The sequence below is a fragment of the Eutrigla gurnardus genome, assembly GCF_963514095.1.
Source record: "Eutrigla gurnardus genome assembly, chromosome: 3".
NCBI lineage: Eukaryota > Metazoa > Chordata > Actinopteri > Perciformes > Triglidae > Eutrigla > Eutrigla gurnardus.
The window spans coordinates 4,977,565-5,004,690 of record NC_139917.1 but is presented as its reverse complement, the minus strand read 5'-3'; the positions used below and the strand labels follow the sequence as shown (position 1 = coordinate 5,004,690).

The window sequence follows — 27,126 nt, the reverse complement described above, 5'->3', positions numbered from 1 at the left end:
AGAGGGTGGGGCTTTGGAGGGAATTAACGCGGTTGGTTGGCTCAAGTATAAAAAACAAAGAACAAACATGATGAATCATCATTTCTCAGCAGCTGCAGTATGAAGCTAAACACACGTCTAGTGAGTCTCCATCACTTCATCTAGCTGGGAAAGGGAAAGTAGCCCAAAGTTAGCAACAATTCTGGCTCAGGAACACTTAAGGTGGGCTGACCTTTAAGGTGGACCAGCACTATTCACCTTTAAGTGCCAAGCTGCTCCTCTGAGTTTTATCTTTTTATCTCTAATATTTATTTGACCTGTTTAGCTGATTGAACAGTTAGTTATTAATATCCCTTCTGCAAACTCTGTTCGGTTTGTGTCAGGAAACACAATGTTATTGTTAGAACTGTGATGGTATTATAAATACTCATCAGTACTCTGTAAGTACTGGAATTTAATTATTTGTACTCGGTCTGATAAAAAGTGGTATCTGTGCATCTGTATTTGTAGAGGCTTCACATTGGGTGCATTTATGCCTTCTATCAATCATATTTCTGTTCCCGCAACATTTCTATATTTCTAAATGGTGATTAATCTTGATGAATCCAGAGCTACCCTGTGATTAATCAGATTTAAATGTTAATTGTTTGACAGCCCTAGAATAAACACAGATGATGCCGCCGTCAAGCTTTGCATTCAGTGTGAACACAGCCTCTTTGAATTGGAAACATTCTTTCGGATGTGAAATCTTGAACAAACGACGGACAGTTAAAGTTTATCAGGAGAAGGAAGACTTGGTGCACAGCTTTACAAGTGTCCACTACATCATCACAACTTTTTTTATTTTAACCATTTAACACATTTTCTCAGACGAGGAGCCTCATTTATGTATGAACTTCATCTTAAAGTCATTTGTCATGCCACACAGACTGAATTGGAGAGCAGGAAGAATTTCACGTAGACAGCCTCAGCTGGATCAGGAACAGAGTTCATGTTCTTCAACAGAAGCCAGAAAACACAGCGACTGTGAGACCATGTTAGAAATAAGGCGTCTGGTCTGAGAGATCACAAATCAACCCTCTTAACTCGATATTAAAAACTCTTCATTTATCAATAGCTATATTTCCATATAAATTCATATAAAACAATTTCAAATTAAATAGGTGACATAAAAAAACACTTACTTTTCAAGGCAATAGCTCGAGGAATGAATTTTCTAGAGAGACCGGCCTCATCAACAACAAAAGGCTAAAACATGACTTCCTTGTTCACGATCGTTTCCTCCCGTTTGTTCACACTTGGTCCACAGCCAAACACGCTGGCCTATAATAGTGGCTAGTAGTAATAGTAGTGCATGCTGCAGTCTGCTATGAACGCCACTTACAAAAAGAAATCCACATTTAAAATCACATCATCCTGTACAAACATGGAATCATATTCACATCTAGGAAGAAATCAACAAATCAATCAAAGAAACGAGGATCAACATCGGGTGGGGTTTTGTTTTTTTTTCAGTCCTCCATCCAAAGTCAGTTCACGCAGCAATAGCAAGCGAAAAGTCCACGCCTGGCGTTCCTTCCAGCCGCCGATAGATTGTCACATAACGGATCCCTTTGATTGGTTGATTACTGACCTCTGCCGGGTCCTGCTGTGCATTTCCATGACGGACTGGAAGGCCGTGAATGAGATCCGGGACAGCGGACCACAAGGACGCTGCCCAGCTGAGTCCTGAACTTGGGTTCAGAACTAGCCCAAGACTGTTGAATGAATACGTTTCTCATGACTAACATCATCATCATCATCATCATCATCATCACCACATGGTTCAGTGATGTTCCATATGTGACTGAAAATGGTGAAAAGTTAAAATATCAAACATTTGCACCAGTTTTTCCTTCAGTCCAAAAGTGAAGGTTGGAGTCAGCACTAGTCCAGAGCTCACTGATGGCGGATCAGGCTCCGCCCCCTGGCAGTGGTGACGCCGTGCGCTGCTATATTTGGAGAGCGTAACACCCAGACCTGAACTACGGTGAGGAGAAAACAACTAGCCAAATCATGGTGTGGTCTTTGTAGTCCAGAATCGGTGAGTCCTGGCTGACATGGGTAAAGGTCTTACTCTGTTATTAAGGAGTCCTCAGTCCAGCAGGTTCAGCTTCCCAGTCACTCAGCCTGGACTAAAGGGAGTCCAGGTCTGGAGGAGGTCTCTTGGATTTAATGTCTCCCTCAAAGGCAGAAGGAGGCAGCAGGATCTGATCAGACAGAGATCTCGTAGGTGGTGCCTCCGACGCCCGTCACCTTCTTCACCCCGCCACCCTGAGGCTTGTGGGCGGGACTCTGCGTCAACGCAGAGCTGGGATAGGCCACTCTGGGCCGGGCTGACACGCTGGCTGGGTGAGAGGGAGAGGAAGGGGCGGAGCAGGAGGAGGCGGAGGAGAAGGGCTGCCCGCCGTTGGTCCGACTCAGAGGTTTCATCTGGATCAGCTCATCCCTGATTTTAGAAAAACACAGAGACGATCAGTGGGAATCTGAGTCACAGCCGCACGACCACAGTGACACCGAAAACGCCTCAGCGTTTCCACTACTGTGGTTGTGTATCCGTGTATGAAGGCTGAATTATAGACCAATGGTCTATAATATATGCATATATATATATATATATATATGCATATATATATGCATATATACACACACACACACATATCCATGTTTGCTCTCCATCTTACTTCATAAATTGTTACTTGCATTCTAACACTATAGATAATTCTCTCGTGTTCCTGTGACATGGACTCATACTTCATAATCAGAGGTTTTATGCTGAAATGTTCTGTACCGTGTACTGTGGGAACAGTAATTATAATAATAACGAGCTCAAACAGGCCGACCACAACAGCATCATACATGTAGCAGTGAGAAACAAGGAAAGGAAAAGGAGGAAGAACTCACAGGAAGTCTGGCAGGAGGAGGAGAGGAGGAGGGAAGAAGAAGAAGAGGAGGAGGAGCAGGAGGAGCAGTCAATCAGGTAGTCAGGAGTTCAGGCGGGCAGGTGTTTTTTTCAGGGATAACAGCAAACCAATCGTCCTGACAGAAGGCGTAATTCATACTCACTTTGGTGCTTGTATTCCTCCTCCTCCTCCCATCCCTCCACTTCCTCCTCCTACCCCCGCCGCATTCGCTCCAGCTGATGCAGAAGCCTTGCGGACCAGTCGGTACTGCATCTCGGCGGCGGCGGCACTCGAGTAAGAGAGTGACTTGCCCAAAGGTGGGGGGTGCGGGGAGCGTGGAGGGTGGGTGGTGGAGGTGGAGGAGGCTCCCAGAGGGGTGTCCGTGGAGCGGGTGCGGTAGGGGTAAGCATGGTGGGGTGGTGGGTGAGGGGCAGCGAAGCGAGGAGGGCGCGAGGTAGTGGAAGAAGAGGAAGAGGAGGAATGGTGGTGGTGATGATGATGGCCGTGGTGGTGGTGATGATGGGCGTGGTGGTGGTGATGGTGTGGGGGCAGTGGGGCTGAAGAGGAGGGGGGAGCTGAGGTGTGATTGGCAGACGGGGGTTGAGCGCCAGGGTGGGGCTCGCCCAGCAGACACTCCCTCTCTGGAGGAGGCGGTGGGGAGGAGGACGTGGAGGAGGAGGAGCGATGGAGGAAGGAGTGGTGGTGGTGGTGGTGGGAGGAGCGGAGGTAGTGGTGGGGCGACTGGGCAGACTGGGAGTGCATCTCGGCCTCTCTCTGTTGTGATGACAGGAAGGGAGACGTGAAGCCGCCTGCTGCTGGCGTGCAGGGTCTCCCAGAGGAAACCTCAGGGGCTGCTGAACCCAACACCACCCCTTTGTCGAAATCATCGCCACCTGCCAGTAAGCTGTCATATGACAGGCTCCCGTTGCGGGACGGGTGGTGAGGCGGGGGCGTCTGATTGGCTAAGCTCTTGAAGCTGGCTGAGGTGGTGGTTGCCTCGGAGACGTGGACAGCACCTGCGGAGGTGTGCGCGGAGCTGGAAGATCGTGACGCCGCTCCTGATAGGACTGTAGGGTCGGAGAAGGAGGGGTACGAGCGCCCGCCGAGGGAGTAGCCGGGGATGCCCCCGCCCCCCGCCTCTCTTCTCCCCTCCCTCCTCTCCCCACCTCCTCCCACTCCCACTCTGTCGGATGAAGGGTCCCTCCGGTCCAGGCTGGGCTGGGAGCGGAAACCAGGCTGCTGGCTGGCCTGAAGGAGGGAGGAGGTGGAGGAGGAGGAGTCCCTGGCACTGCCAACACTCTCCCCTCGACTTAACTGGAGGAGGAGGAGGAGGAGGAGGAGGAGGAGGAGGAGGAGGAGGAGGAGGAGGAGGGAAGGTGAAGGAGAGAGAGGGGGCAGCAGGAGGGAAAAGAAACGACGAGCAAATGAGAGAAGAGACCATGAACTCCTGCTGAACTGAAACTGATGCTAAAGCCAAGACTTCTAACAGGTCAACACTGACATGATGGTCACCTACATATTATTACAACGTGTTTACTCTCTGCTGAGGGAGGAAGGCTGCATGGCCGCTACGTTTACAGACAGTTGATTGACAGGTGGGAGCTGTGGGCCAGATATGGGTACAAATACTGAGTAGAACCATCTTTGTACCATCCAGATGTTTCCAGCTACCATCCTTTTGGTTAAACTTTAAAGTCTCTTCATCAGACTTATCGTCCCGTTTTATTCATTCTGCCCAAACAGTGAACGTCATGACAGATAAATCTTGTCACTAACCGGTTTAAATGTGTTCAAACAATATTTCACCCATGTCCAGAACAAACAGAAAGGATCAGGAAACCAAAGTGAAGATAAGAGAAGGAAAAAAATGCTTTTAGAACAATCACTTACTGATACTGATCAACAGAAAGCCACTGAGAAACCAAACCCAGATGACGGACAGGAAATCAAAAGGAAAAACAAACAAAAAATGGAGATGCGTTAGCGTGAAATCAAAGATAAAAGAAACAGAAGCATGGACAAATGGAAAACCTCTCTGATCAGAAACAACATGCATACAGCTTCTGGCTTTAAAGTCAGACTTATATGGAGTCTTTGCTTTGCCTCGTCTTATGCAAACAGGCGCATGCAGGAAATACGACTTCAAGTTCAGTGCCTTGCTCGAGGACACTTGGACATGTAGCTTACGTTAACTAAATCATGTCAACATGGTTGGTGGTCCTCTGCCTGTGACAATGATTTTCTACGCTTACCTAATATTTGTACATTTATACTATAAAAACCTTGCAGACAGAGTCAACGTGGCGGTGGTTTGATCCCCGGCCCTGCACACCCGGTGTGGAAGTGTAAATACATTCAGCATTCATTTATGTAATTACTCAGATCTATTTGATCAAACCGAGTGTCAATATTCATTTTACGATGCTGACTGTTCTGTACACACGGCATCTATCGTGGTGTGGCTGTATTGTCGTACTGATGGTTAGGAGGGTTCCCACTTTAAGTCAATGGTCAAATTCCCGACATGTTCCTGAAAGTTAAGCTGAACAGCAAAACCAAACCAAGCTAGATTTCCACGACGGCTGCCTTTGTGCATATTTAAGTATTATTTGTCATTGACGAGAGGTAAACAGGCGCTGAAAAACCAAGTAACCATGGCAACTACTCATGAAATACCGCACAGGAAATGTTACATTGTGATAAATGGCAACTCAAATTTAACCATGCTACAAACAAAACTCCCTGATATTTCACGACTTGGCCCCCAAAAAATATCAAATCCCCCGATATTTCAGAAATCCCCTGACCTGTCTTTCTCTCCTGTGTGTGTGTGTCTGTGTGTGTGCATCACCTGTCTGTCTCTCCTGTGTGTGTGTGTGTGTGTGTGTGTGTGTGCATCACCTGTCTGTCTCTCCTGTGTGTGTGTGTGTGTGTGTGTGTGTGTGTGTGTGTGTGTGTGTGTGCATCACCTGTCTGTCTCTCCTGTGTGTGTGTGCATCACCTGTCTGTCTCTCCTGTGTGTGCGTGCGTGTACATCTGTCTGTCTCTCCTGTGTGTGTGTGTGTGTGTGTGTGTGTGTGTGTGTGTGTATGTATGTGTGTGTGTGTGTGTGTGTGTGTATGTATGTGTGTGTGTGTGTGTGTGTGTGTGTGTGTGTGTGTGTATGTGTGTGTGTGTGTGTGTGTGTGTGTATTACCTGGTTAGCGTAAGCGTGTGTGAGGGCTGTGTGGTTCTTGCCAGGGCTGTGGGCGGGCCTATATTTATACATGGTGGGGGTGGGCGGGGCTTTGTTCAGTAGACTGCACTCTGCAGGAGGGCGAGAAGACAAAGAATAAAACATCACTGTGACATCAATGTTTGGTTTTTACAACGAGAAGGTGAGATAAAGTCTGTGTGGCAGGAAGTCAGACAGCATTACCCTCCGTGTTTCCTCTGGTGATTCCTGGGTAACGGAGCTCCGGTTTAGGAGGAGGAGGAGGCTCAGCGTCACATGACTGGCTCTCCATCATCTCCAGGCTGGACTTGGACTGGATGGAAGGTCAAAGAATCACTTTTAGTTGACATATGGATGACAAATATATTGTGTGTGTGTGTGTGTGTGTGTGTGTGTGTGTGTGTGTGTGTGTGTGTGTGTGTGTGTGTGTGTGTGTGTGTGTGTGTATATATACACTGTGATCTGATTACATTTCTTTTTTTCCTAAATTAAAGTTGAACACCATAAAAGTCCCACTGGAACGTTTATTGAATATGGACAAAACATAAACAAACAATATCTAAAAAACAAAGACATTTGGTAAACATGGGAGAACAGCCTTCCCTTGAGACTGAAGTAACGGTTCGGTTATCGGTCCCTGATCCCAGGGTGGTGTCTCATTATTATTCATCTTTATTGATCATTAGAGATGCACCGAAATAAAAAATTCTTGGCTGAAACCCAAAACCGAAAATGAGGAAACAAAGGCCGAAAACCTAAACACTGAAAGAAATTAAAGTTCCAATTATTAGTACCATTCATTTATGGCTATGACTTTGTACTAACCTCACTAAAATCAAGGCATTGCAATTCAAAGAATAAATCAATTACAAAAGGATGAAAATATTTATTTAGCACTGACATTACAACAATGCACAGTATATAATAAAAATGAAATGTTTAATGTCGTATCGGACATATCAGACAACGAGGGTGCATGCCCCTCATCTGGTGCAGAGAGACGAGTCCTTTTTTCTGCACTCTGCTCTCCTTCTCCTGCGCTGTGAGCTTCTCTGTCGCGCCTGGATCATTTCTCGTGCGCGCTGCTTTAATCCCACATCCAAGTAATGATCTTTATAACGCGGATCAAGCACAGTCCCGAGGAGGTGCAGCGGATCCGAATAGATCTCAGCGAAACGTCCACACCGCAGACATGTTGGCGCTGATCCAGACAAGCGTGTGCTGGCCACGGTTTTTGTTTGCGTCATCACAACCTTCTGTTTCGGCCGTGTTGTTTCGGTGATAAAATGTATTTTGGCCGAAAAAAACGAAAATGTGCTTTTGGGCCATTTCCGGACGAAAATTTTCGGTGGGCGATTATTCGGTGCATCCCTTTTGATCATTGATATCAATAATTTGATTGATATCAGTATTAATTTTTAATAGTCGAAGCAGCTCTCTACTGAATCCCAACACTATTTTCCACCAGTTTTGTGCTTTTTGAACAAGACAGGTTTTCAAGATTCAGCAAAACAATCATTCAATCAAAAAACCCTGTGAGAGCGTGTTGGGTCTGACTTATGTGCATTCTCATATCCTTAAAAGCATTTCAGGCCGTCTGGCTGATGATGCTGTGACCTCAGAAGATTCCTGGCTGCTGAATTTCAAACAGCTTTTAAACCTCTTGCTGCCATCTGGAGCTGTAAACGAACCGAGTGCAGGTCTGAATAAGAAACAGCATCCTTACATAACGTGTTTCCTTTAAGGTGGGTTTACATCCAACGGAGGGTGACGACAACACCTCGGTATTTACGGCACTATGAGCACCCATCAGCTGGTCTTACCCGGTGCAGGTCTCCCTGTATGCCGTTGTCCAGGATCTTTGCAGCCAGCTGGGCCTCGGTCAGCTGTGGCCGCAGAAAGGGAGGCTGCACACACACACTCTGCACACACTTCTTTCTGCCCAGATACCTACAGAGAGACACACACACGGTGAGTCCACATCATGAAGTCCTGCAGGGACCAGGTCTAAAGCTGTGAGGACATTGGCAGGGGAACTTTCAGGGTTGGGCTTGCAGGGAGGAGCTGCTGATTGGTCGAACACACTCAACTTGTGTACTGTTTCATTCATAAAACCAGCATAGCACAGCATTTTTTCTTTTGTTTGATAATATTAAAAGTAAAGCCAGGCTTTGTAGTCGGCTTCTTGACCAATTTATAAAAAGAGAGAGAGATACAGCTGTGAATGAGAGAAATCTAAAGTTATTGTATGATTGTTTCATGCTGGTTACCTTCTAAAGCACAAATAAATTACATCAAACACTCAACAGATGATTGACTATAGAGACAGTTTCTGTCCTCACTCTCCAGGTCTTCAGACCTAACCAGGAACCATTTAGTTCACAGAAAAGTAGTCCCAGGACTCACATGACCAGGAACTTGTTGGTGAAATAATGTCTTTTTTTGATGCAGTGATACACTGAACTGAAGTGATCTTCCTTACTCCCTTTAAAATGACGGTGTTTGGATGTTTGACATCTGAGACATGATGCTTATGAACAGCCGACCAGAGTAACAAGTAGTTCATAAAAGGAGGGAAAGTTTAAAAAGTCACCTGGGAGCCTGGGAGCTGCAGAGGACATATGATACATTCTTCCAACAGCCATTGGTGAAAGGGTTGACTCCTCCTCTGAACTTCCCCGTTACCTGAGCAAGAAAAAGAGAAGCATTCAGAAGACGACTGGGAGGACAGATAGAGGACGTCTCCACAGCGTTGGGACGTCGGCAGACAAACGGACGCCCTGTATGGACAAGATGAAGCCTGAACATGTGGTCAAACAAAGGAGGACCACATGGAGACTGCATTCAACCATGAAGTCACCAGGGTTCGAAAAGGCAGCAGACCACTCCACACAGCACCTTTCCACGGGAACCAGTGACTACAGGAAGTGACCTGCTGACTAAACATTTTTCTTTTCAGGCAACAGTCTTTCCTCAACACGTTGGGCTGGAAACAGGCGGTTTTCTGCACGATCTCCCTTCTTTTTAGCTGCAGAAGGCAGAAATACGGAACGGACGTTTTCTACAATACACAAGGACCACCCTTACCTAAACCTGAAGTCATGTGACTTGCGCCTGTCACCACTTGCCGGACCGACTCACATACACTGTGACAAAGTGAGGGCTTTCTTGGGCAGAGCTTTAGGTTCGGTAGTGTAGCGCTTACAAACTTGCTTGTACTCGCACTGTGCTGCATAAAAATGCTCTCACGTTGAATAAAATTGCAGTGTTATTGAATGTGATCATCATGACTGGGATTTAATACATTCTATTATATTTGAACCAACAGTTTCTTGTGTATCTGGATAACAGCTGGTTGTAAAGGTTGGTTTCACTCCTTCAACCGTTTGTGCTCGTATGCAAATACTTATTGATAATTGGCTTTTGATTATATAAACCTTTGATACTGAGACTGTTTTCAAGGTTGGGTTATGTTTCCCTGATTCCAGGGCGGTGTCCATTATTACATTTGATCAATAATGCTATTGATATCAATACTTGTATTGTTATCAATACAAGTATTGATATTAAAAATGTGGTATTATTAGCCGAAGCTGCTCCTTCTTGTGCACAACAACAGGACGATTGAAGGCATGGACTCTCGGACTTGTGTTCTGAATAAACTCACTGATACTGAAATGTTTCTGATGTTAGCGAGGTGGGTCATTTGACGGAAAGCCCCACCTGCTGGCAGCAGAATGAAGTGCGGTTTTAGAGGTATTCGTGGAGTCTTTTTGAAATCAATATAATTCTGGATTAATGCATGACAAGAAAAAAAATCCTTCCGGCTACCATTTTGAATTCTCCCGCCAGGTCAGAGAGACAGCTACCCAGAGAACTGCTATGTGTGTAAAATGTGAAATAACACATTATGTCAAATTTAAAGGTGTAATTCTCTGGTTTCTCATCTGTCCCACCACCACTGAAAAGCACCACAGTACATTTTCATACATCAACGACAGGATTTCTGGGACTCAGCTATTTTACTTGACTCCCCACCTGTTCATTGGTAGTCCTGCCTCTGGCCACAAGCACTATGTGGAAACCAGTGAGGCCAGCGACAGGGATGAAGAACAGGCCTGCAACACACATTACAGCCAGCCTGAGAGCACGAGTCAAGGAACGTTTGGAGAGAGCCGATTAAACAGACAGGAAAGCCCACAGAATCATTTCAGAGATTTCATTTGGATGTGTGTGTGTGTGTGTGTGTGTGTGTGTACGTGTGTGTGTGTACGTGTGTGTGTGTGTGTGTGTGTGTACGTGTGTGTGTGTGTGTACGTGTGTGTACATGTGTGTGTGTGTGTGTGTGTGTGTATGAAGGTAAATCGATGTCAAAACACTTAGAAAGACGCGCAGCAGCGTGTGTGTGAACGCATGGTTATTTGTTATGCGTGCGTGCGTGCGTGCGTTGTCGTGCGCAGGTTGTATGTCACGCGTAACAAGAAGCTGCGTACATATGAAGCAGCGTGCGCACGTCTGTCTGTCACTGTTTGACAAATGTTGTTACGCGTTCACACGCACGTGCGGTCGCAGATTCTGATGCTGCGCGGCCGGAATTGATCTGCTGTGCGCACCTACTCCGCGTAACTTGAACGCGTAATGTAGTTGCCTCCCCTTGTTGACTGAAATGAACAGGCCAACTACATTACGCGTTCAAGTTACGCGGAGTAGTTGCGCACAGCAGATCAATTCCGGCCGCGCAGCATCAGAATCTTCGACCGCACGTGCGTGTGAACGCGTAACAACATTTGTCAAACAGTGACAGACAGACGTGCGCACGCTGCTTCATATGTACGCCGCTTCTTGTTACGCGTGACAGAGTCTGCGCACGTCGTTTCCGCGTACATGTGAGCGCCTGACAAAAATGTTCAATTATCTTCATGCGAGCGTTAATGCGCGCGTTCGCTAAAAAACGCATGAATGTTACGCGTAGTTACTCCGCGTAATGTGATCACAGGCGTGCAGCAGCCATCACGCGTGAACGCGTGACCATTATAAGTCAATGAGGAAACTACATTACACGTCAGGCGCTGTGTGCTGCACAGGCGTCAAAGCACGCGGGTGTGACGCGTTCAGTTGATAGTTGCGCAAGTAATATGAAACGATTCTGACGCCATTGTGTGTGTGTGTGTGTGTGTGTGTGTACGTGTGTGTACGTGTGTGTGTGTGTACGTGTGTGTGTGTGTGTGTGTGTGTGTGTGTGTGTACGTGCTCTGCCCTGCACACAGGAAAAGTAAAAGCCATGACTGTTTCTCATTTCTACTATCAGTGTGTGGTTGGTGTTTTGTGTGTTTATTCAAATGAGGGTTTGTTACTGTATTGATGAAACAAATATTTTTCTAAAAGTTGTGCAAGATGCGTTCGATGTATAATGGTTTGCTGGTAAAAGCTTTTGTGGGTTAGTGTGTCAAGCTTTGCAAAAAGATGGCCAATAGTTTCAAAGACAATGCTGACCAGAATAAACTGTAAGACATCCATGCTAGCTTGTCAGAAGGCTAAATAACTGGGACCTTATTTTAGAATAAACATGTTCTGTATTCAGACACGTGAGAACCTTTTGATCCTGTTTGTTTGTTCCCTGACTTCCACATCTGATGTGTGTTTCCAGTCCAGAAAGTCTCAGTGTGTCGTAGGTTTGTCCTCGTACCCTTTAGTTCGGTGTGAAACCGCTCAGCGAACTACATTCTCGGGTCTCAAAGGATACGTGACGATGGCGTGCAGGCGGTCGATGTTCTGACGATGGTAGAGGATGAAGAGCAGGCCAAAGCCAAACACGGCCATGATGTGAGCCGTCAGAGACAGCAGGAAGAGGAAGAAGTAGCGGTAGTTCCTCCTGCCGATGCAGTTGTTGACCCAAGGACAGTGGTGATCGAAGTCCTGCAGCAGGAGGCATAAAAGACACCGTGGTGAGGAAACAGCCAATAAGGTCGTCTCAGGGTGCGACTGGTCATCCGGTCAGTCAGCAGAGAGTCATCGACTGTCAACATGTCATTTAAACACGTACATTCAGAAAATAACAATACATTTAAACCAATGAGTAGTTCTGGTGCCGACTAACGAGGGTAGCAGCAGTTTAATGGACGAGTCAACCCATCCCCCATGATGCCATGCAGGAACTAGAGGTGTGGCTTTCAGGTATTTCTGTTACCAAACGTTAGTTGATTCGCTGCCACATTTCTGACAGGAACAACCTTCCTTTTGGTTACTGTGACACAAAAGCTCTGTTTCCATTCAAATGTCAATTTTAAGCAGACTTTTTTTTTTTTTAAAGTTGTGAATCAAAAAGCAAATTCGGTGAGAGAAACATCAAGGAACTTGTTTCTAACTGGACTTTTCATATGTCTTTCAAGTCGGCTACTATCGGCCATGTTTCATCCTGTCTGGAGACAAAGACAAGCATTTTGGCTTCATGGTAATATCCAGGAAGATGCCAACGGCAGAAATAGCTGATCAGTAATGTGAGCTGAATGTTGGCTCCATGTACTAAAGCTGTGAGTACATGTGTACTGTACTTCCGACTGCATTATACTGAACCATTAGGCACATTTGATACAAATGAAAGCAGACAAGTTCAGATAAGACACAAGCACTCAAGATCACAATAAGTCACATTAGTGACGCGTGCAGCACAAAGGGATGTGCCGAGCCCATCTGAAAGGACGATGTGTGTATATTTAATGGCTATGTATAGCCTGATCCACTTCAATCGTGACATTACTTTGACCCAATGCACTTTGGGTACGCTCGCACAGGAATGACTTCAAGTGAGTCTCTTTGTGTCTCCTATGGAAACATTTCTTAGGCATATAAATCATCTACAGTGCTGCTGCTGGTTGCTGTCCAGCATCTTCATATTTCAAGATGGCAGCACACAAAGACACAGACTATTGTCTTTCCCTGGAATGTAATCCAGGTGCATCCAACTTCTTCTATAGTTGGGAAGAACTTCCAATTTCCCATCGCGAGTTAATCTCATCACTCTCATTAGATACCAGCAGAGTTCGCAAGAGCACCGGGGTCTGGTGGATTACCTGAGACGGAGGAGGGTCCTTAAGAGGGACCCTCACAGACGCTAGGTAACATCCCAACAAAATGGAGGGGCTGAGACGGATCGTGGATTTGGTACTTTGAAACAATATATATACATATATTCAGCCATGGTGAACATGAATAATGTCCATGGTATAATATGGAAGCAGTGAATGGGCGAGTGGAAGCACACCTCGACACAGTTGTCACAGACGGAGCAGTGGGAGCACCGCGGCGGCCTGTAGAAGCGGCAGGTGGAGCACCACTTCATCCTGACCTGGATCCCTCTGATCTCCACCGTCTTGTAGAGCGGAGCGCGGAAATCGTCCTCCTTGTCCTCATCTTCCTCAGCTGCAGGGACAGAAGACACACGCATCATCCCAAACAAGCCTGACATTCACCTTGAACCTTTGAGCTCTCTCTCTCACACAAACACACACGATGAGTCTGGAACAGGAATCATCTTTGCGTGTGGACAACCATCACATCACACACATACAGTCTTTGTGCCGTCCATGCACTCACCTCTGGGGAAGATGCCGGGGTCCATGAACGTGGCCATACAGAAGTTAGCCAACACAAAGAGGAAGATGACTCCATTGTAGATGGGCACGGCGACCGAGAAACGCTCCGACAGCCACGGACACCTGAGACATGAACAGAGAGGACGGGGGCTGACACTCACAAAAGATCCAACACGTAGCATTTTGTTAGCCACTAAAACCACGTGGAGGTGCTCCAACCCGGCAACCTTCAGGAAACGGCTCAACACTCACTCTTAATTCCACCAACCAGCGTATGTCCATAAGCTGGTGTTGGAGCTGCAGGAAAGCATTTTGTCCCATTTGATGGCCACTGCTGGGTGCTAGTCATGGAGCTAAGCTTAGCTAAGACAGCACACAGGTTTGAGACCCAAAATGTCAAACTAGAAACTGAGTGTTTTGACAATTGATATGAAAAATGTTTTTGGAATAAATAAACTCTGTGTGCTGCAATTTAGTGACTATATTCATGTTTATAGTAGTAGGAATTACAACCGTACTCGGGCTGAACCATGTTTTGTAATGAATGCTCAGTCTCATGATGAACTCACCATTTTGTCTGTGTGGGAGGAGCCTCTCCCCAGTGGGAGGAGCCTCTCTCAGCAGATAATTTCCCTGTACTATCTTTTACAGTACAGATGTATTTGTATATAGTGTTTCTTTTTATGTTTGGAAATCGTCTTTTTATTTTTTCTCATGTTCCTGACTGCAGTACTTGCTTCATTGTTTACTGTTTGTTTGTAAAGTTTGTGCACACTGACGACAAAGGCAAATTCCTTACATGTGAAAACGTATTTGGAAATAAACTCCTCTCTGATTCTGAATGGCTATATGAGGCGGTCCTGGAGAGACCCGGGTTGAAGGTGGATAGTGGATCCGACCGTGAGCTTTCCAGCAGCCCTCGTCTTGACCTCGCCACTTCTTTAGTACACGCTTCACCCTCCCTCTCCCCCGGAGGAAGAACAGGGCTGCTGGTCGAATGTCCGAGTGGGAGGAGCCTGAACCCACCTGACCCGTGTGGGAACATGCAGCCTGTCTCGTTAACCTGCTTTGTGGGTGTTTCATGTCCATACAACCAGTGAGGTTATGAATACATTATTACTGGAGCACTCCATTGTTCAAAGAATGCAATTAACTTGCAATTTGTACCACATTTAGGGTGAAAACTCCTGTATTCTTTCATATCACAATATATATATGTTACAAAAAAGATATATCACAATGTCAGTTTTGTTCCATTTTGCCAAAAACAGCAGTCTGCCTTTGTGCAGTGTTGCATTAATTCAGTGGTGAGACAATAAGAGGTGTGAGTGAATGCAGGGATAAAAACACCAGCAGACCCAGAAAGACAGAAACACTGGATCATCACGGGTCAGAGTGACAGATGTTGGCCTATTTTCTCCTCAATAATCCACCACACACACACACACACACACACACACACACACACACACACACACACACACACACACACACACACACACACACACACACACACACACACACACACACACACACACACACACACACACACACACACACACACACACACACACACACACACACACACACACACACACACACACACACACACACACACACACACAGTGACGACAGCACCATTGACTTGCAGCATTTGTCAGAAACACTCATGGAGGCTGAAGGCTTATTTATCAGATATATCTGAAAATGCTTTGTTCAGTTTTCAGCTCGTTTTTTAGAAACATGTAAGGCAACATTAGCAGCTCAACAACAAACAAAGGAAACGGCCAGGCCGATAAAAGACAGTTAAATTAAAATTAAAAAAGACGGTTTGACAAGGAATGGGTAACAGTGCAAAAGTCCAATTTGTGGTGTGAGCGTGTCAGTTAGTCAGACATGCATGAGTTCCTGGCTGGTAGTGGGAAGGTAAAGGAGCTGAAAACAGACAACAGTCTGTTAAGAGGGGCCACTGTGGCTCAGTTGGTAGAGCGGGTTGGCCAATGTTCGGAGGGTCGGTGGTTCGATCCTTGTCACTGTGTCATGGTCGTTGTGTCTTTGAGCCAGCTTGTCTTGTGTGACTGTGTATGACTGCTGTATGTTTGAGGTGGTGGTCGGCTGTAGGCAGAATGGCAGCCACCCTTCCGTCAGTCTGCCCCAGGGCAGCTGTGGCTACTATGGTAGTTTACCACCACCGGTATGACTGTGTGTGAATGGAACCTGGAAGCCTGTCAGAGCGCTTTGAGTCTCCTGGGAAAAAAAGCTTCATACAAATCCAATCCATTATTATTTAACAGTCTCCGTTTACCAAAGTGACAAAGCAGGCCAACGGAGGATTCGTCTAGAGGCGTACATCTAACAAATCACAAAAAGCCGGATTGGAATGGAGGAGATGACTGCGGTGGCTGAAACGTTATTAAAAGGCCATAAAATCATAAGATAGAAATGTTGTCTGCTATTGGTGATTTAGAATTTGGTGCAACGAGCAGCTCAGGGCCACTTTCATTTTGGCAAGTTAGTAGTCAGAGGAATAAAGGTTGGAGACCGCTGTCCCAGAAGTTAAAGGACCACACCACAAGATGGGCCATCTAGTTAATATAAACCTGGTTTAACAAAGTAGCGTGATTTTGTTTTCTTCAATAAACGTTCCAGAATGTAACTGAACTCTTTTGACAACGTTCGCTAAAACTCACCTTGTCGTTCCTCCTTCTAGCTCAGTTAGAAATGCAGTCCTTGTAAAGGAACTATTTTTCCAGGCGTAATAACATTCAGCCCAACGGCTCTCTTGACTCGGTTGTGATTGACAGCTCAGAGGGCGGAACCAAAGTATGAAGGAGGTCAATGATTGGCTGAATGTTAGACCTCTGACTTGTTTCAGTCTCCATAAATGAATGATGTTCAACATCTCCCAGGACGTCTTCCTCATATTCACACTGGGAGTGTTGGGAAGTTGTTCTCTGACCAGTATCTTCTTCTCTTCATTGAATTGTGGATGGTTAACCAACGGTGAACATATTTCATACAAGCTTGTTTATCTCACTGCTTCCTGGTTACAAAGAGAACTTTCGACTAATGGGATGCAGCCGAGGGAACATGCGTTCCTTGTGCAGAAAGTAAAAGGAGTGTGTGCTTGTTATTGAGGTCGGCGTACGCCGGACTGAGATCCTCTTGAACTTGATGTCGGAGGCTAGCTCCACCCGGGCCACTTACGTAAACTGGAAGCAGCAAGTGAACCCAGAACCTGCTTCTAGCTTCAGACGCAGACGTGACTTGATATCAATGTGTGAATTTTAATGTATTTTATTAGAGTAATACAGTCATTTTAGATCATATAACAACACAAGGTTGAGTTACCTAGATAGTCTCAGTTTTTACACCATTTCAACATGAATGGCAGTGAACGGAGGTCAAAACAGGGAGGCTGAGCTCTACTACAGTAAACACTGCAGACACTGATGCTCACACATTGTGTTGAAGACGGGAGAGATGTCTGCTAACCCTAACCCTAACACATTGATAATTGTTATCTTAGTAATGTCAGACAGCCCGTCGTCTGCTGGAAAACCAGTCAAGTAATCAGAGAAGGATCCAGACGATCCATACTCTTCGTGATTATAGTGCTCACATGTGACAGAACTGTCACTTTCTGACACTAGTTTGGCCCCGCCCACAAAATATGTCATTTCTGTTTGCAAACACAGAAAGGGTCTATGAAGAGGGATACGTAGAGAACTTTATAGGAGTACTATGTAGAGGACTACATGGAGGACTACGTAGAGGACTATGTAGGAGGACTATATAGGAGGACTATGTATTGAGCTCATCTTTAAAATGTAAAAACACATTGGAACAATAATCGAGTCATGTTTTCTAGAGCTTGATAACTTTGATTTAACTCATGAAGTCTACCTGACACATTCAGGCAAAGGTTTCAACCCATTTAACAATTGTAATGCTTTAACCACATGTCCTATGTTACATTTAAACTGTCCCATGTTTACTGACAAATTTATATAACGCTAGTTATGAAAATATACCGGCCTTTTCACCTTAAAATTGTCACAGAAAAGCTGATGTGACATTTACATTTAGGGCATTTAGCAGACGCTTTTGTCCAAAGCGACTTACAATAAGTATTTGACAAAAGAAGGAAACAACATCATATTATTGCTGATAAAGTAGGAGCTAAAAAATAGAAACAAGTGTAGGTCCTCGTCTGAGTAAAGTAGTAGCTGTTCAGCAAACATACCTTAAGAACCACAGTGCTATGATCAAAGTGCTATAGGTAAGAACATAGAAGGGCTTTTTTTTTTTTTTTTTTTTTTTTTTTTAAATCAGTGCTCTCTCTACTCTCATCCATCTGTCATTTTTCCTTCAGTGCAATGCATGATGGTATATAATGCTAGGATGCAATAATTCTCACATTCAGCTTTGAGGACGTGTTACTCTGACAGCTCCGGAGCTAAACAACAAAGCCTGGTGTCAAAATCCTCATCAATCCACTCAAACAAAGCCCTGCGGTCTATTATCACTTATGATTGTTATGAAACTGGCCTGTATGTGTATGAGACAATGTAGTCGCCACTTACGTGAAGCAGAAGAAGAGCGTGGTGGAGCCAACGAGGAAGAAAGTGGCTGCCGACACCGGGACGTAGCGGGAGGGTCTCAGGGGTCTGGTGGGCGGGACCACGGCATGGGGAAGGGGTGAAGAGGACGGACCCCGCCCTCCACTCTTGCTGCTGCTCCCTGGCATCACTTCCTTTGTGTAATGGTGGGTGGGTCTGCTCAGCAGCTGCTATGCCGAGGAATTTAGCATTCAGATTTTAAAAAAAAATCTTTTGGTAGGATGTAGTGTGTGGATTTGGAAATCCTTTACATTAATACAATGTAAAAGAAACACAACAGAGATGTGGGGATAATTGAGGAGGACTTTGTCTTTCACGTGGACAAGAGGAGACCTCTGCTTCACCTCACTGATGGGAGGAGGAGCAAGCGCTTGTTTTCTTAGGTTCTTAGGTCAATCCTCATCTACTGTGTGTGTGAGATTAAAATAAGCTTACAAGTCGCTCTGCTGTAAAATCTTTGTTTTCCTATCAGCCAGAAAACAGGTGGGAAGGAGGGATGAACATATAAGCCAGAGACTGTAAAGGAATAGAGGTGTCTGGACAGCGAGTTCAAGGTAATTACACTAGTATCCCTCTGTTACATCCAAACATCCATCAATTACAAATACAGGCCAATAACAGTGATAGTCCTAACTGGTCCGTCTCAACAAGAGTAAAATCCGTCTAAAAACAGGACATCTGCAAGGGGAATAAAGGCTTGTTGGAAATTATGATAATAGTGCAATTAAAGAAACATGGCTGTTACTCAGGTATAAAATGCTATTTGAACCCTTCCATTAAACCCCCATTATTAATTAGTTGTGGAATTCCAATCAAATCCCGACAAACAGAAAACCTCAGCTGAACTGATGAACCTTGCACCGTGTGAACTCGTCCAGACTTGATTGGACTAGAAATGGGAGTTAAGTGAGGTCCAAGAGTTGGTAGAGGTAGTCCTGTTTTGGTGGGAGATGGACTTACAAGATGGACCAAAAGAAACCAGAAGAAAACAAATGAGGCTGAAACAAATAGAAAACGGAGCAAGAAACCTTGAAAGAAAAATAAATGTTCAAGGCCTAAAATGGGAAATGGCCTCGTTTGTAGCTAAGTCTATGCTAGCAACATGTATGGAGAATCCAGTTCACTTCAATTTAATATTTTTAGCACCCAGAGATCAGCAGTCTGGGAAAAGAAAAAGGCTTGTAAATAAAAAGTGGCAACCCCTTGCTCTCCGTTGGAGAAGGAGACTCTTTGCTTTCAGTCCAGGACTCGTACTAGAAACAGCAGTCTGTAAACGGGCCAGTGGAGTAGCCTGGTTTTCCTGTGTCGGGGCATCCCTAAACCCCGCCGGTGGCTGATTCACACCAGCTCACCTGCCAGCTGCACCAGAGATGTGACTGGACGACATAAAGCAGGAAGTGGTGGTGTGGTACTCTCCAAAACACCTCGGAGGGAATCCAGTAGAACATCCATTAGTATCCATGTAATTTTCTTTTTTTGTTGTTGTTGTTGTAAAATGACGGTGTTGCTTTGGAGTGCAGGGGTTATGTGTGAGAAGCCAATGGGTCCATCTCATATATCAGTCTGCAATGGCCACATAGAACAACTCAGTTCCCCCTGGTCTCCTTGTCCCACTGTGTTAGACAACCACGCCTGGTAGTTATGCAACAGCTCCGTCTTTTCCGTTTTGCCCTCCTCTCCAGAGACTTCCAGGGCCTTCCCTGTGCTTCCTTCCCCAGCAGAGAGCACTGAGGCTTGGATAACACCCTCCCACAACAATCCCTTGGAGGATACAGCCTCTCCGGAGCCGTCCCACATATGACCCTCAACAAAAACGTGAAGAACTGTGGCTTTTATATCTAGAAGATGGAGATTCCCAGGGCCATTGGTAACTTGGGGTCTGAAGTATCCTCCTCCAACCTCGAAAAACGGATTCAGTGCTGATCAGCGGCCTCCTCGGTTTGGACCAATTTATAAATGGATGAAACGTAGATGTGGCTGTGTTCGATATCAGCCTTTGCAGCGCATCCTGGGTCATAAAGACAAAGTAAATCCAGTCTGATGGTTGGTCAGGATTCTGCACCTACAGCAGCAATCAGAGGAGCAAAGGTTGAGGTTCAAATACTGGATTGTGATAACATTTATTTGACACTGTATTTACAGATACAGACACATTTAGAAACATCACACGACAACTATTTAGCTACTTGAGCCAAAGGAAATCTCCCATGATTCTCAGTATCATTACTTATCCAATATTAGTGGCCCGCCACAGTTTCATAAGTTTCTCTAGATATTTTGACTCTGTGTGAGAGGAGCCTCTCCCCAGCAGATAATGTCTCAATAGATCGGCTTTATCAGGTGGTCTTGAAGAGACCCGGTTTGAAGGGGTCTTTGGATCCGACAGTGAGCATTACAGCAGCCCTCGCCGCTTCCTTAGTACTCACTTCACCCTCTCTCCTGGGTGACTGTCCAGAGTGGGAGGAGCCTGAACCCACCTGACCCGTCTAGAGAAACAGAGCTTGTCTAGAGCTCCAATTATTTAGTTTATAAATGTATATTACTTTACTGCGTATTATATATGTATTATTATATTTCTCTTATACCATGGTCTGGGTGAATACTCGATTCTGATTGGCTGGAGGGTGTAGGTTAAAAAGTGTTAATGTACACCTACGAAAGACGTTCCGTCAAATTGCCTGATGACAGTTCTAAATGATTGCGCTGGCTCATATAATAAAAACGATTTAGGAAACTATCTGTGAACTTTGATTCTTTGAAACAACATTTTGCATCATCCTCTGGACACACAAGCGGTAAGTAGTGCACTGGCCTTCTGAAATGATACTTTGTATCACGTAACGTAAGGTTAAGCCATCATCTCACTTCCCATTACTGATCAACTGCTGCCGCTGCGGTCGGGTCGCTATAGCCACGTTGCTTGGCAACGCCTGCATACGGGAGATATTAAATAGTCCGCTCGACTTGTAAAGATAAAAAAAAAAAACTTACGATTTTAACTCTAAAACACATTAAAGTATTATTAATTGATTAAATATTTCTTTCTTTCGTAGGTGACCATGGTATAAGTGGGACAATGCCCGATGAGGTGTCCATTAACAGAAATCAATGGACTTCGCGGAAGCAACCGTTCACGCCTCTGCGTCGTCCATTCATTTCTGTTAATGGACACCTCATCGGGCATTGTCCCTTACATATTGCAATATATTTTGCAGAAAAAACTATTTCTAAATTCAGTTTTGTTTGACTATTGTGCAGCCCTATTCTGTACTGTCCATGCTAACGCACACTGACGCCATCTCCCAAAGGGCTGGCCAGGCTCTTATATTGACCAATATCAGCCGACTGCAGATCAGGGCTATTGATGAATATTCAAATTTTTAATACACAGTGTTTCTGCTATGTACATTTTGCATCGTTATCGGTATGTGCATCCCTATATTTACTGACTGAAAATTACCTGTAAGCTCAGCTAAATGAGGAATAATTCAACTAGTGGCTTTGAATTTAGCTTTACAGTATGGGGTATCATTTCATTTTGTAATGTGTAGGAATGTTGACCTTATAAAAAGACGTGCATGCTGAAACAAATCTTTACAAGTAATTATGTTTCTCATGTTAGTTTGCCTTCTTATACATACAATATGCAAAAATAGACATTAGAATAGGACCCGATTAGAGTTGAACCTGTGGGTTTTTTTGGAAGGAATCATCCAACATCATTTGTTTGCCAACTTTGCCTGCCCCACTGCAGATCTATCAGCATCGGTACACCAGCCGATAAGTAACAAACGAGGATTTATGCCTCAGATAAGATCATCTAAACCCCTGATAATTGTTTTACATGTATGTTGTTTTGTTGTTTAACCCTTGCAAAGTGTCTTTGAGTATCCTGAAAAGTGCTTTATAAATAAAATGTATTATTATTATCTTCATCACTCCCAAATTTACAGTATTATGGAAAGTGCAACAAGAAGGGCAGAACATTGTCCAAAATGTCATCACTTCATCAACTATCCTATTAGACATTGTAGCAAATTGTCATAATTAGCACATGGCCATAACATGTTTTCGAGGTCACAGTGACCTTTGACCACCAAATTGTAAATCAGTTAAACCTTCAGCGTTTCTGAGATATTGTGTTCATGAGAGCGGACCGGGCAGATGAAAACAACGCCAGCACAGAGGCATAAACATTATGGGACAGAAATACAAAACTAGCTGTGAGGGAATTTTCAAACAGTGTCATCACGGAAGTTGATTTCTCAACTTTAAAATATCCTGCTCATGAATCCTTGTCACAATAAAGAAGGAAAATCCGTCTTAAGATGGTTAGTTTATGTAAATACGATCGACTACTATCACTATAAGCTATAGTTAAATGAGTTTATGTTAATACTATCGACACCTATCCCTATAAGCTATAGTTTAAGGCATTTTTATAAGTCAGAAAAATGTGTTTAAATTAGTCGTTTGCAGTCACTCCTCAGGTCATTTCCTCAACATTTAACGGAAACACATGTGTATGTAGCAGGACTTCACGACGAGATGCTCTCCTAGAGCTGTCCCTAACAATTATTTTTCAAAGGATTAATCTAGCGATAATTTTTTCGATTAAAAAAAAAACTGTTGGGCTCAGCGCCTCCTCTCCTCGGGAGTGCAGATATATCTTTAAGTCCAGTTAGCAGGCCCATAACGACAGCGCTTTGAGGCTGATGTCTCCTGGCTGCCAGTTTCCCCATAGAAAACAATGGGAACAGACAGGAAGAGAACGAATAAACGCTCAACTTCGGGCCCACACAAGTTCGCCATACTTTAACTTTAACTAACTGTTAATATAAGAGCCTCATTAAGTTACGCTTTCCCAATAGGAAGCTCAGCATGTGGTTTTGGCTAATAATGCTACAGTTCCTTTGCATCTTAACAGGAAACAGTGGATAAACAAATACACGACCATAACATGTGGCCTGTGTATCTCAATCTTCCACCTGGATTACTCAACGTGGCAGTCCCAGCCACACTGTCAACATTTCTTTGGGAATTTTCTGATGATTGATGGTTACACAATCAGAAAAATGTCATTGATGTCTGAGGAAAGTTGGATTACATGAACATTACAGACATTCCTGTGATGTATTGTTATTGACTATACACCACTATTTGAGGATTATGGCCAATGAGCAACTGTTGAATGTTTTTATTTAATTTTTTCTTTGTTTTTTTGTACCAAAAACGTACCAATCTTTGTTCATACTGAACCATGCATTTTGTGTACCGTTACACCCCCAGTGATGATACAAACCTCTGTTCAATAAGGGATACATTTACTTTGGCAGGCTGTACAAATCTAGGATTGTATTTATGAAAGCCAACCACTGACTACATCTCAGCCTATCACATTATTATATTACTACACACAGAGCCAGATGTTATTGAGCCTTATTAGTGTTCTCAATCACAGAGGAATTCTGAACATACACCACTGATTTTCACTATAAACATAATCATTTCCTAATTCCTAACCCTGAGTCCTTTCCATCCTCACTTAATCAGGCCGAAGCTAGAAAATCTCCAGACACAATGGCAGCTTCTTGCATCTAAAAAAGAGGATCCTACAGCTGGGCTCCTGGGTGTCTGAGGCCCGCTGCAGCAGTGACAGCACCGTCGGTATATGCAGCAAACCGGTGAAACAACCTAATTTCATGACAACGAGTCCCCTGTTTTGGGTCGCTATTTCAGCGACATTTTACAGTTGTCTTGCCATGAATGGCATGGCTTTCTGGACGTCTGGCGTGCAGGCAGATGTAGAAGAAGCTGAGGCAGGTGACACGCCGCCCAGGGCGCAGCTTTGACAGCTCACTGGACGCGAGTAAACCCGGCAAAAATGTGCCAGTCACGTTAGAAACGACAGTGAAAGCTCACACGCACACATGCACACACACTGACGTGTTTAAAGCCTGCAGTCGCCCACCTTGGGGGTCCACTCCCGTCGGTCGGCGTCCATAGGACCGCACATTTAAGCAGTGGCTCCTGGATTTGGTTACCGTCAGCAGGAGAGCCTAGCTGGAATAAACCCTGGCGTTATGCTAACGTTAGCTAGTTTATATGAGAACTAACGTTAGCCGGCCAGCAATGTGACTAACTGCTAACATTAGCGTTAACGAGTGACAGCATGATAATCTAACATTAGCTACACTAAATCAGAGATGATGGATGGTTTAGGCGACAAGTAATGTTAGTGTGATATCAGCTACTTTTCCGTATTACACCAACATTAGCTAGCCTTAAGCTACCGTTACTCGGGTCTCCACTGGTTAGCCCCTGCTAGCATCAGACTAACGATTCACCTCACCTGTTATCGGTTTAGACTTTGTTCTGGGTCCGAGGTCGGTGAATGGGATGTGCCAGTCTTCCTCCTGGGAGTATTTTCAGCAACTCCTTAACGTTATATCCATTATTGCCCACACGACTCATTCAGCGGTGCCAGCGAGCTGTGCTGGGCTAGCTATCCCAGCGCCGAGCTAACACAGATAACGGTATCGTTAAATTGTTTGGCTAGCTAGCCAGGCACGGATACGTCTGCCGTTATTTTACTACACGCAGCTAGCTTCACTAACGGTAAGTGTTAGCTTGGAGGTGGAAGTGGCTGGTATTTGAAGTTCTTTGAAATAGCTACCATCTGTCTGCAGGTCGCTCCGCTAATACGGAAGTTAAACAGGAGGACACCAAGGGGATACAATGACAAACAACTCCTCTCTTCTCATTTATCCGTTATAGTGGCAGCCAAGAGATTTCCAGAGGCCGACATATTTGTCAAGACTACAGAACTCTAATGCCAGGGTCCAAACGGCAGAGTTGTCGCAATTAAAATAGCACTGATTGGAGGACAAATGTGTCAATCAAGCTGCAAGTGTTTTCTATTGCTTCTCCAGCCATGACCCCCTCCTTTACAGTACGCGTCATGATTTCACCCAATCGTGATTAAATGTATTCCGCCGCACAACAACACGCAGAGTTGCAGAAGATCATAACGCCCTGGTAATATTTTTATTGTCACTAAGCATGATTGGCACATAAGCTGTCTCTGACATGAGATTTTAATCCTCTCATGTGACACACTGACACAATAACGTATGCCTTTGTGTGCGTGCGTGTGTGTGTGTGTGTGTGTGTGTGTGTGTGTGTGTGTGTGTGTGTGTGTGTGTGTGTGTGTGTGTGTGTGCGTGCGTGCGTGTGTGTGTGTGTGGGTGCGCCCACATAATGAGAATAAACACGCACAGACACATTGGCAACACAAAGGGGAGATTAAAATGACAGCAGGGCCTATGGGGATAAAACAACAAAACCAAGCTCCTGATCAACACACACACACACACACACACACACACACACACACACACACACACACACACACACGCGCGCACACACACACACACACACACACACACACACACACACACATCTGGTATTTCTATCTTTGTTAGGACAAAGTGAAGCCAATGCTGAAGTTCCTTAAAGGGACAGTGTGTAGAAATTACTCCCATCTAGTGGTGAAATTGTATTATTCAGATGAATAGTGCTCTCTAGCGCATCTAGCTATGACAACATGTCGTCCAACACCACTTCACCAGTATTCTTTCAGGTGATGAGGTTGGTATTTCAAACAAACATGTGAGCATCTATAAGTAATAACTCCTCCAGCAAGATAGTGATTTATATTGCAATGTTTTTATTGGTTTATTTTTGGTGGCCGTAGCCCTACATTACTATGTCGTAGCCTATAGCATCAGCTAACAACTAGACACAACAAACACAAAGAAATGTTACTAAAGTGCTTATATTGCTCTACAACACTGACTGTAAAAGGCAAGAGGTCGTGTCAGTCATGTGCACCACGGGCGGATGAAGAACTCAGTAAAAGTAAAATGTTACACACTGTCCCTTTAAATCTACACTCTCTTTGCTGGCCACCAGGGGGCAACTCTTCTCTGATTGTATAGAAGTCTATGAGAAAATGGTCCTACTTCTCTCTTGATGTATTATCTCAGTAAACATTGTAAACATGAGTTTATGGTCTCAATCTCTAGTTTCAAGTCTTCTTCAATGCAGCATGATGTTCATTTAGTACATTATGGTCCATTTAGAGTCCACCAGACCAGAAAGCAGGGGATGATTTAGGGGCGGGGCTACCTGCTGATTGACAGGTCGCTACCACGCTACCAATGCAGTTAGCTACTAAGATAACTTTAACACTCAGTTGTAAAGTTGACCTTGAATTATGAAGCTAACTTTGTGAACAGCTTCACACCAGAATCCACTTTTCTGTACAGAGTATGGACACTCATTGACGAAATGCATTCCCTTTAATCAATTTTATTTTATTTATTGCGTCATATCACAACCTGTCTGTCCCAAAGTGAGAACTGACCAAAATGTCCTCACTTTCCACATATATCATCACTCTGGAGGTCTTAAATGGTCCTCACAAAGATAGCTGTACACACACACACGCACACACACACACACACACTCCGAAAAAAAACCATCTCAAATCCTGCCACCAGGAAATCATACACAGAATTGGGTTGAGACTAGTGTGTGTGCATAAGTGTGTGTGTTCAAGTGTGTGTGTGGGTGTGTGTGTGCGCGTGTATATTGAAGCCTCTTGGCAGTTGGCATGTCCATAAAGCTCTTAAACTAAAGGGGCAATCATGGCACTAAAAACAATGGCTGGTTTTGAGATGACCCATTTCCCACAGGGGGTTGAACAAAGAAAA

At 44.6% G+C, this 27,126-nt stretch overlaps 1 protein-coding gene across 1 annotated transcript; it reads right to left on the bottom strand.

The window, feature by feature from the left end:
* Nucleotides 1-728: 728 nt before the first annotated feature.
* zdhhc5a (zDHHC palmitoyltransferase 5a) lies at nucleotides 729-25,166 on the bottom strand. The gene is made up of 12 exons (XM_084005977.1): nucleotides 24,702-25,166; nucleotides 18,314-20,411; nucleotides 13,729-13,850; nucleotides 13,397-13,554; nucleotides 11,879-12,051; nucleotides 10,174-10,276; nucleotides 8,729-8,820; nucleotides 7,959-8,085; nucleotides 6,340-6,448; nucleotides 6,118-6,227; nucleotides 3,085-4,235; nucleotides 729-2,467 (listed from the first exon to the last, which is right to left on the bottom strand). Exons 2-12 carry the CDS (start codon nucleotides 18,475-18,477, stop codon nucleotides 2,233-2,235), a joined length of 2,544 nt encoding a protein of 847 aa, XP_083862103.1. The 5' UTR covers nucleotides 18,478-20,411; nucleotides 24,702-25,166; the 3' UTR covers nucleotides 729-2,232.
* Between the last annotated feature and the right edge of the window lie 1,960 nt (nucleotides 25,167-27,126).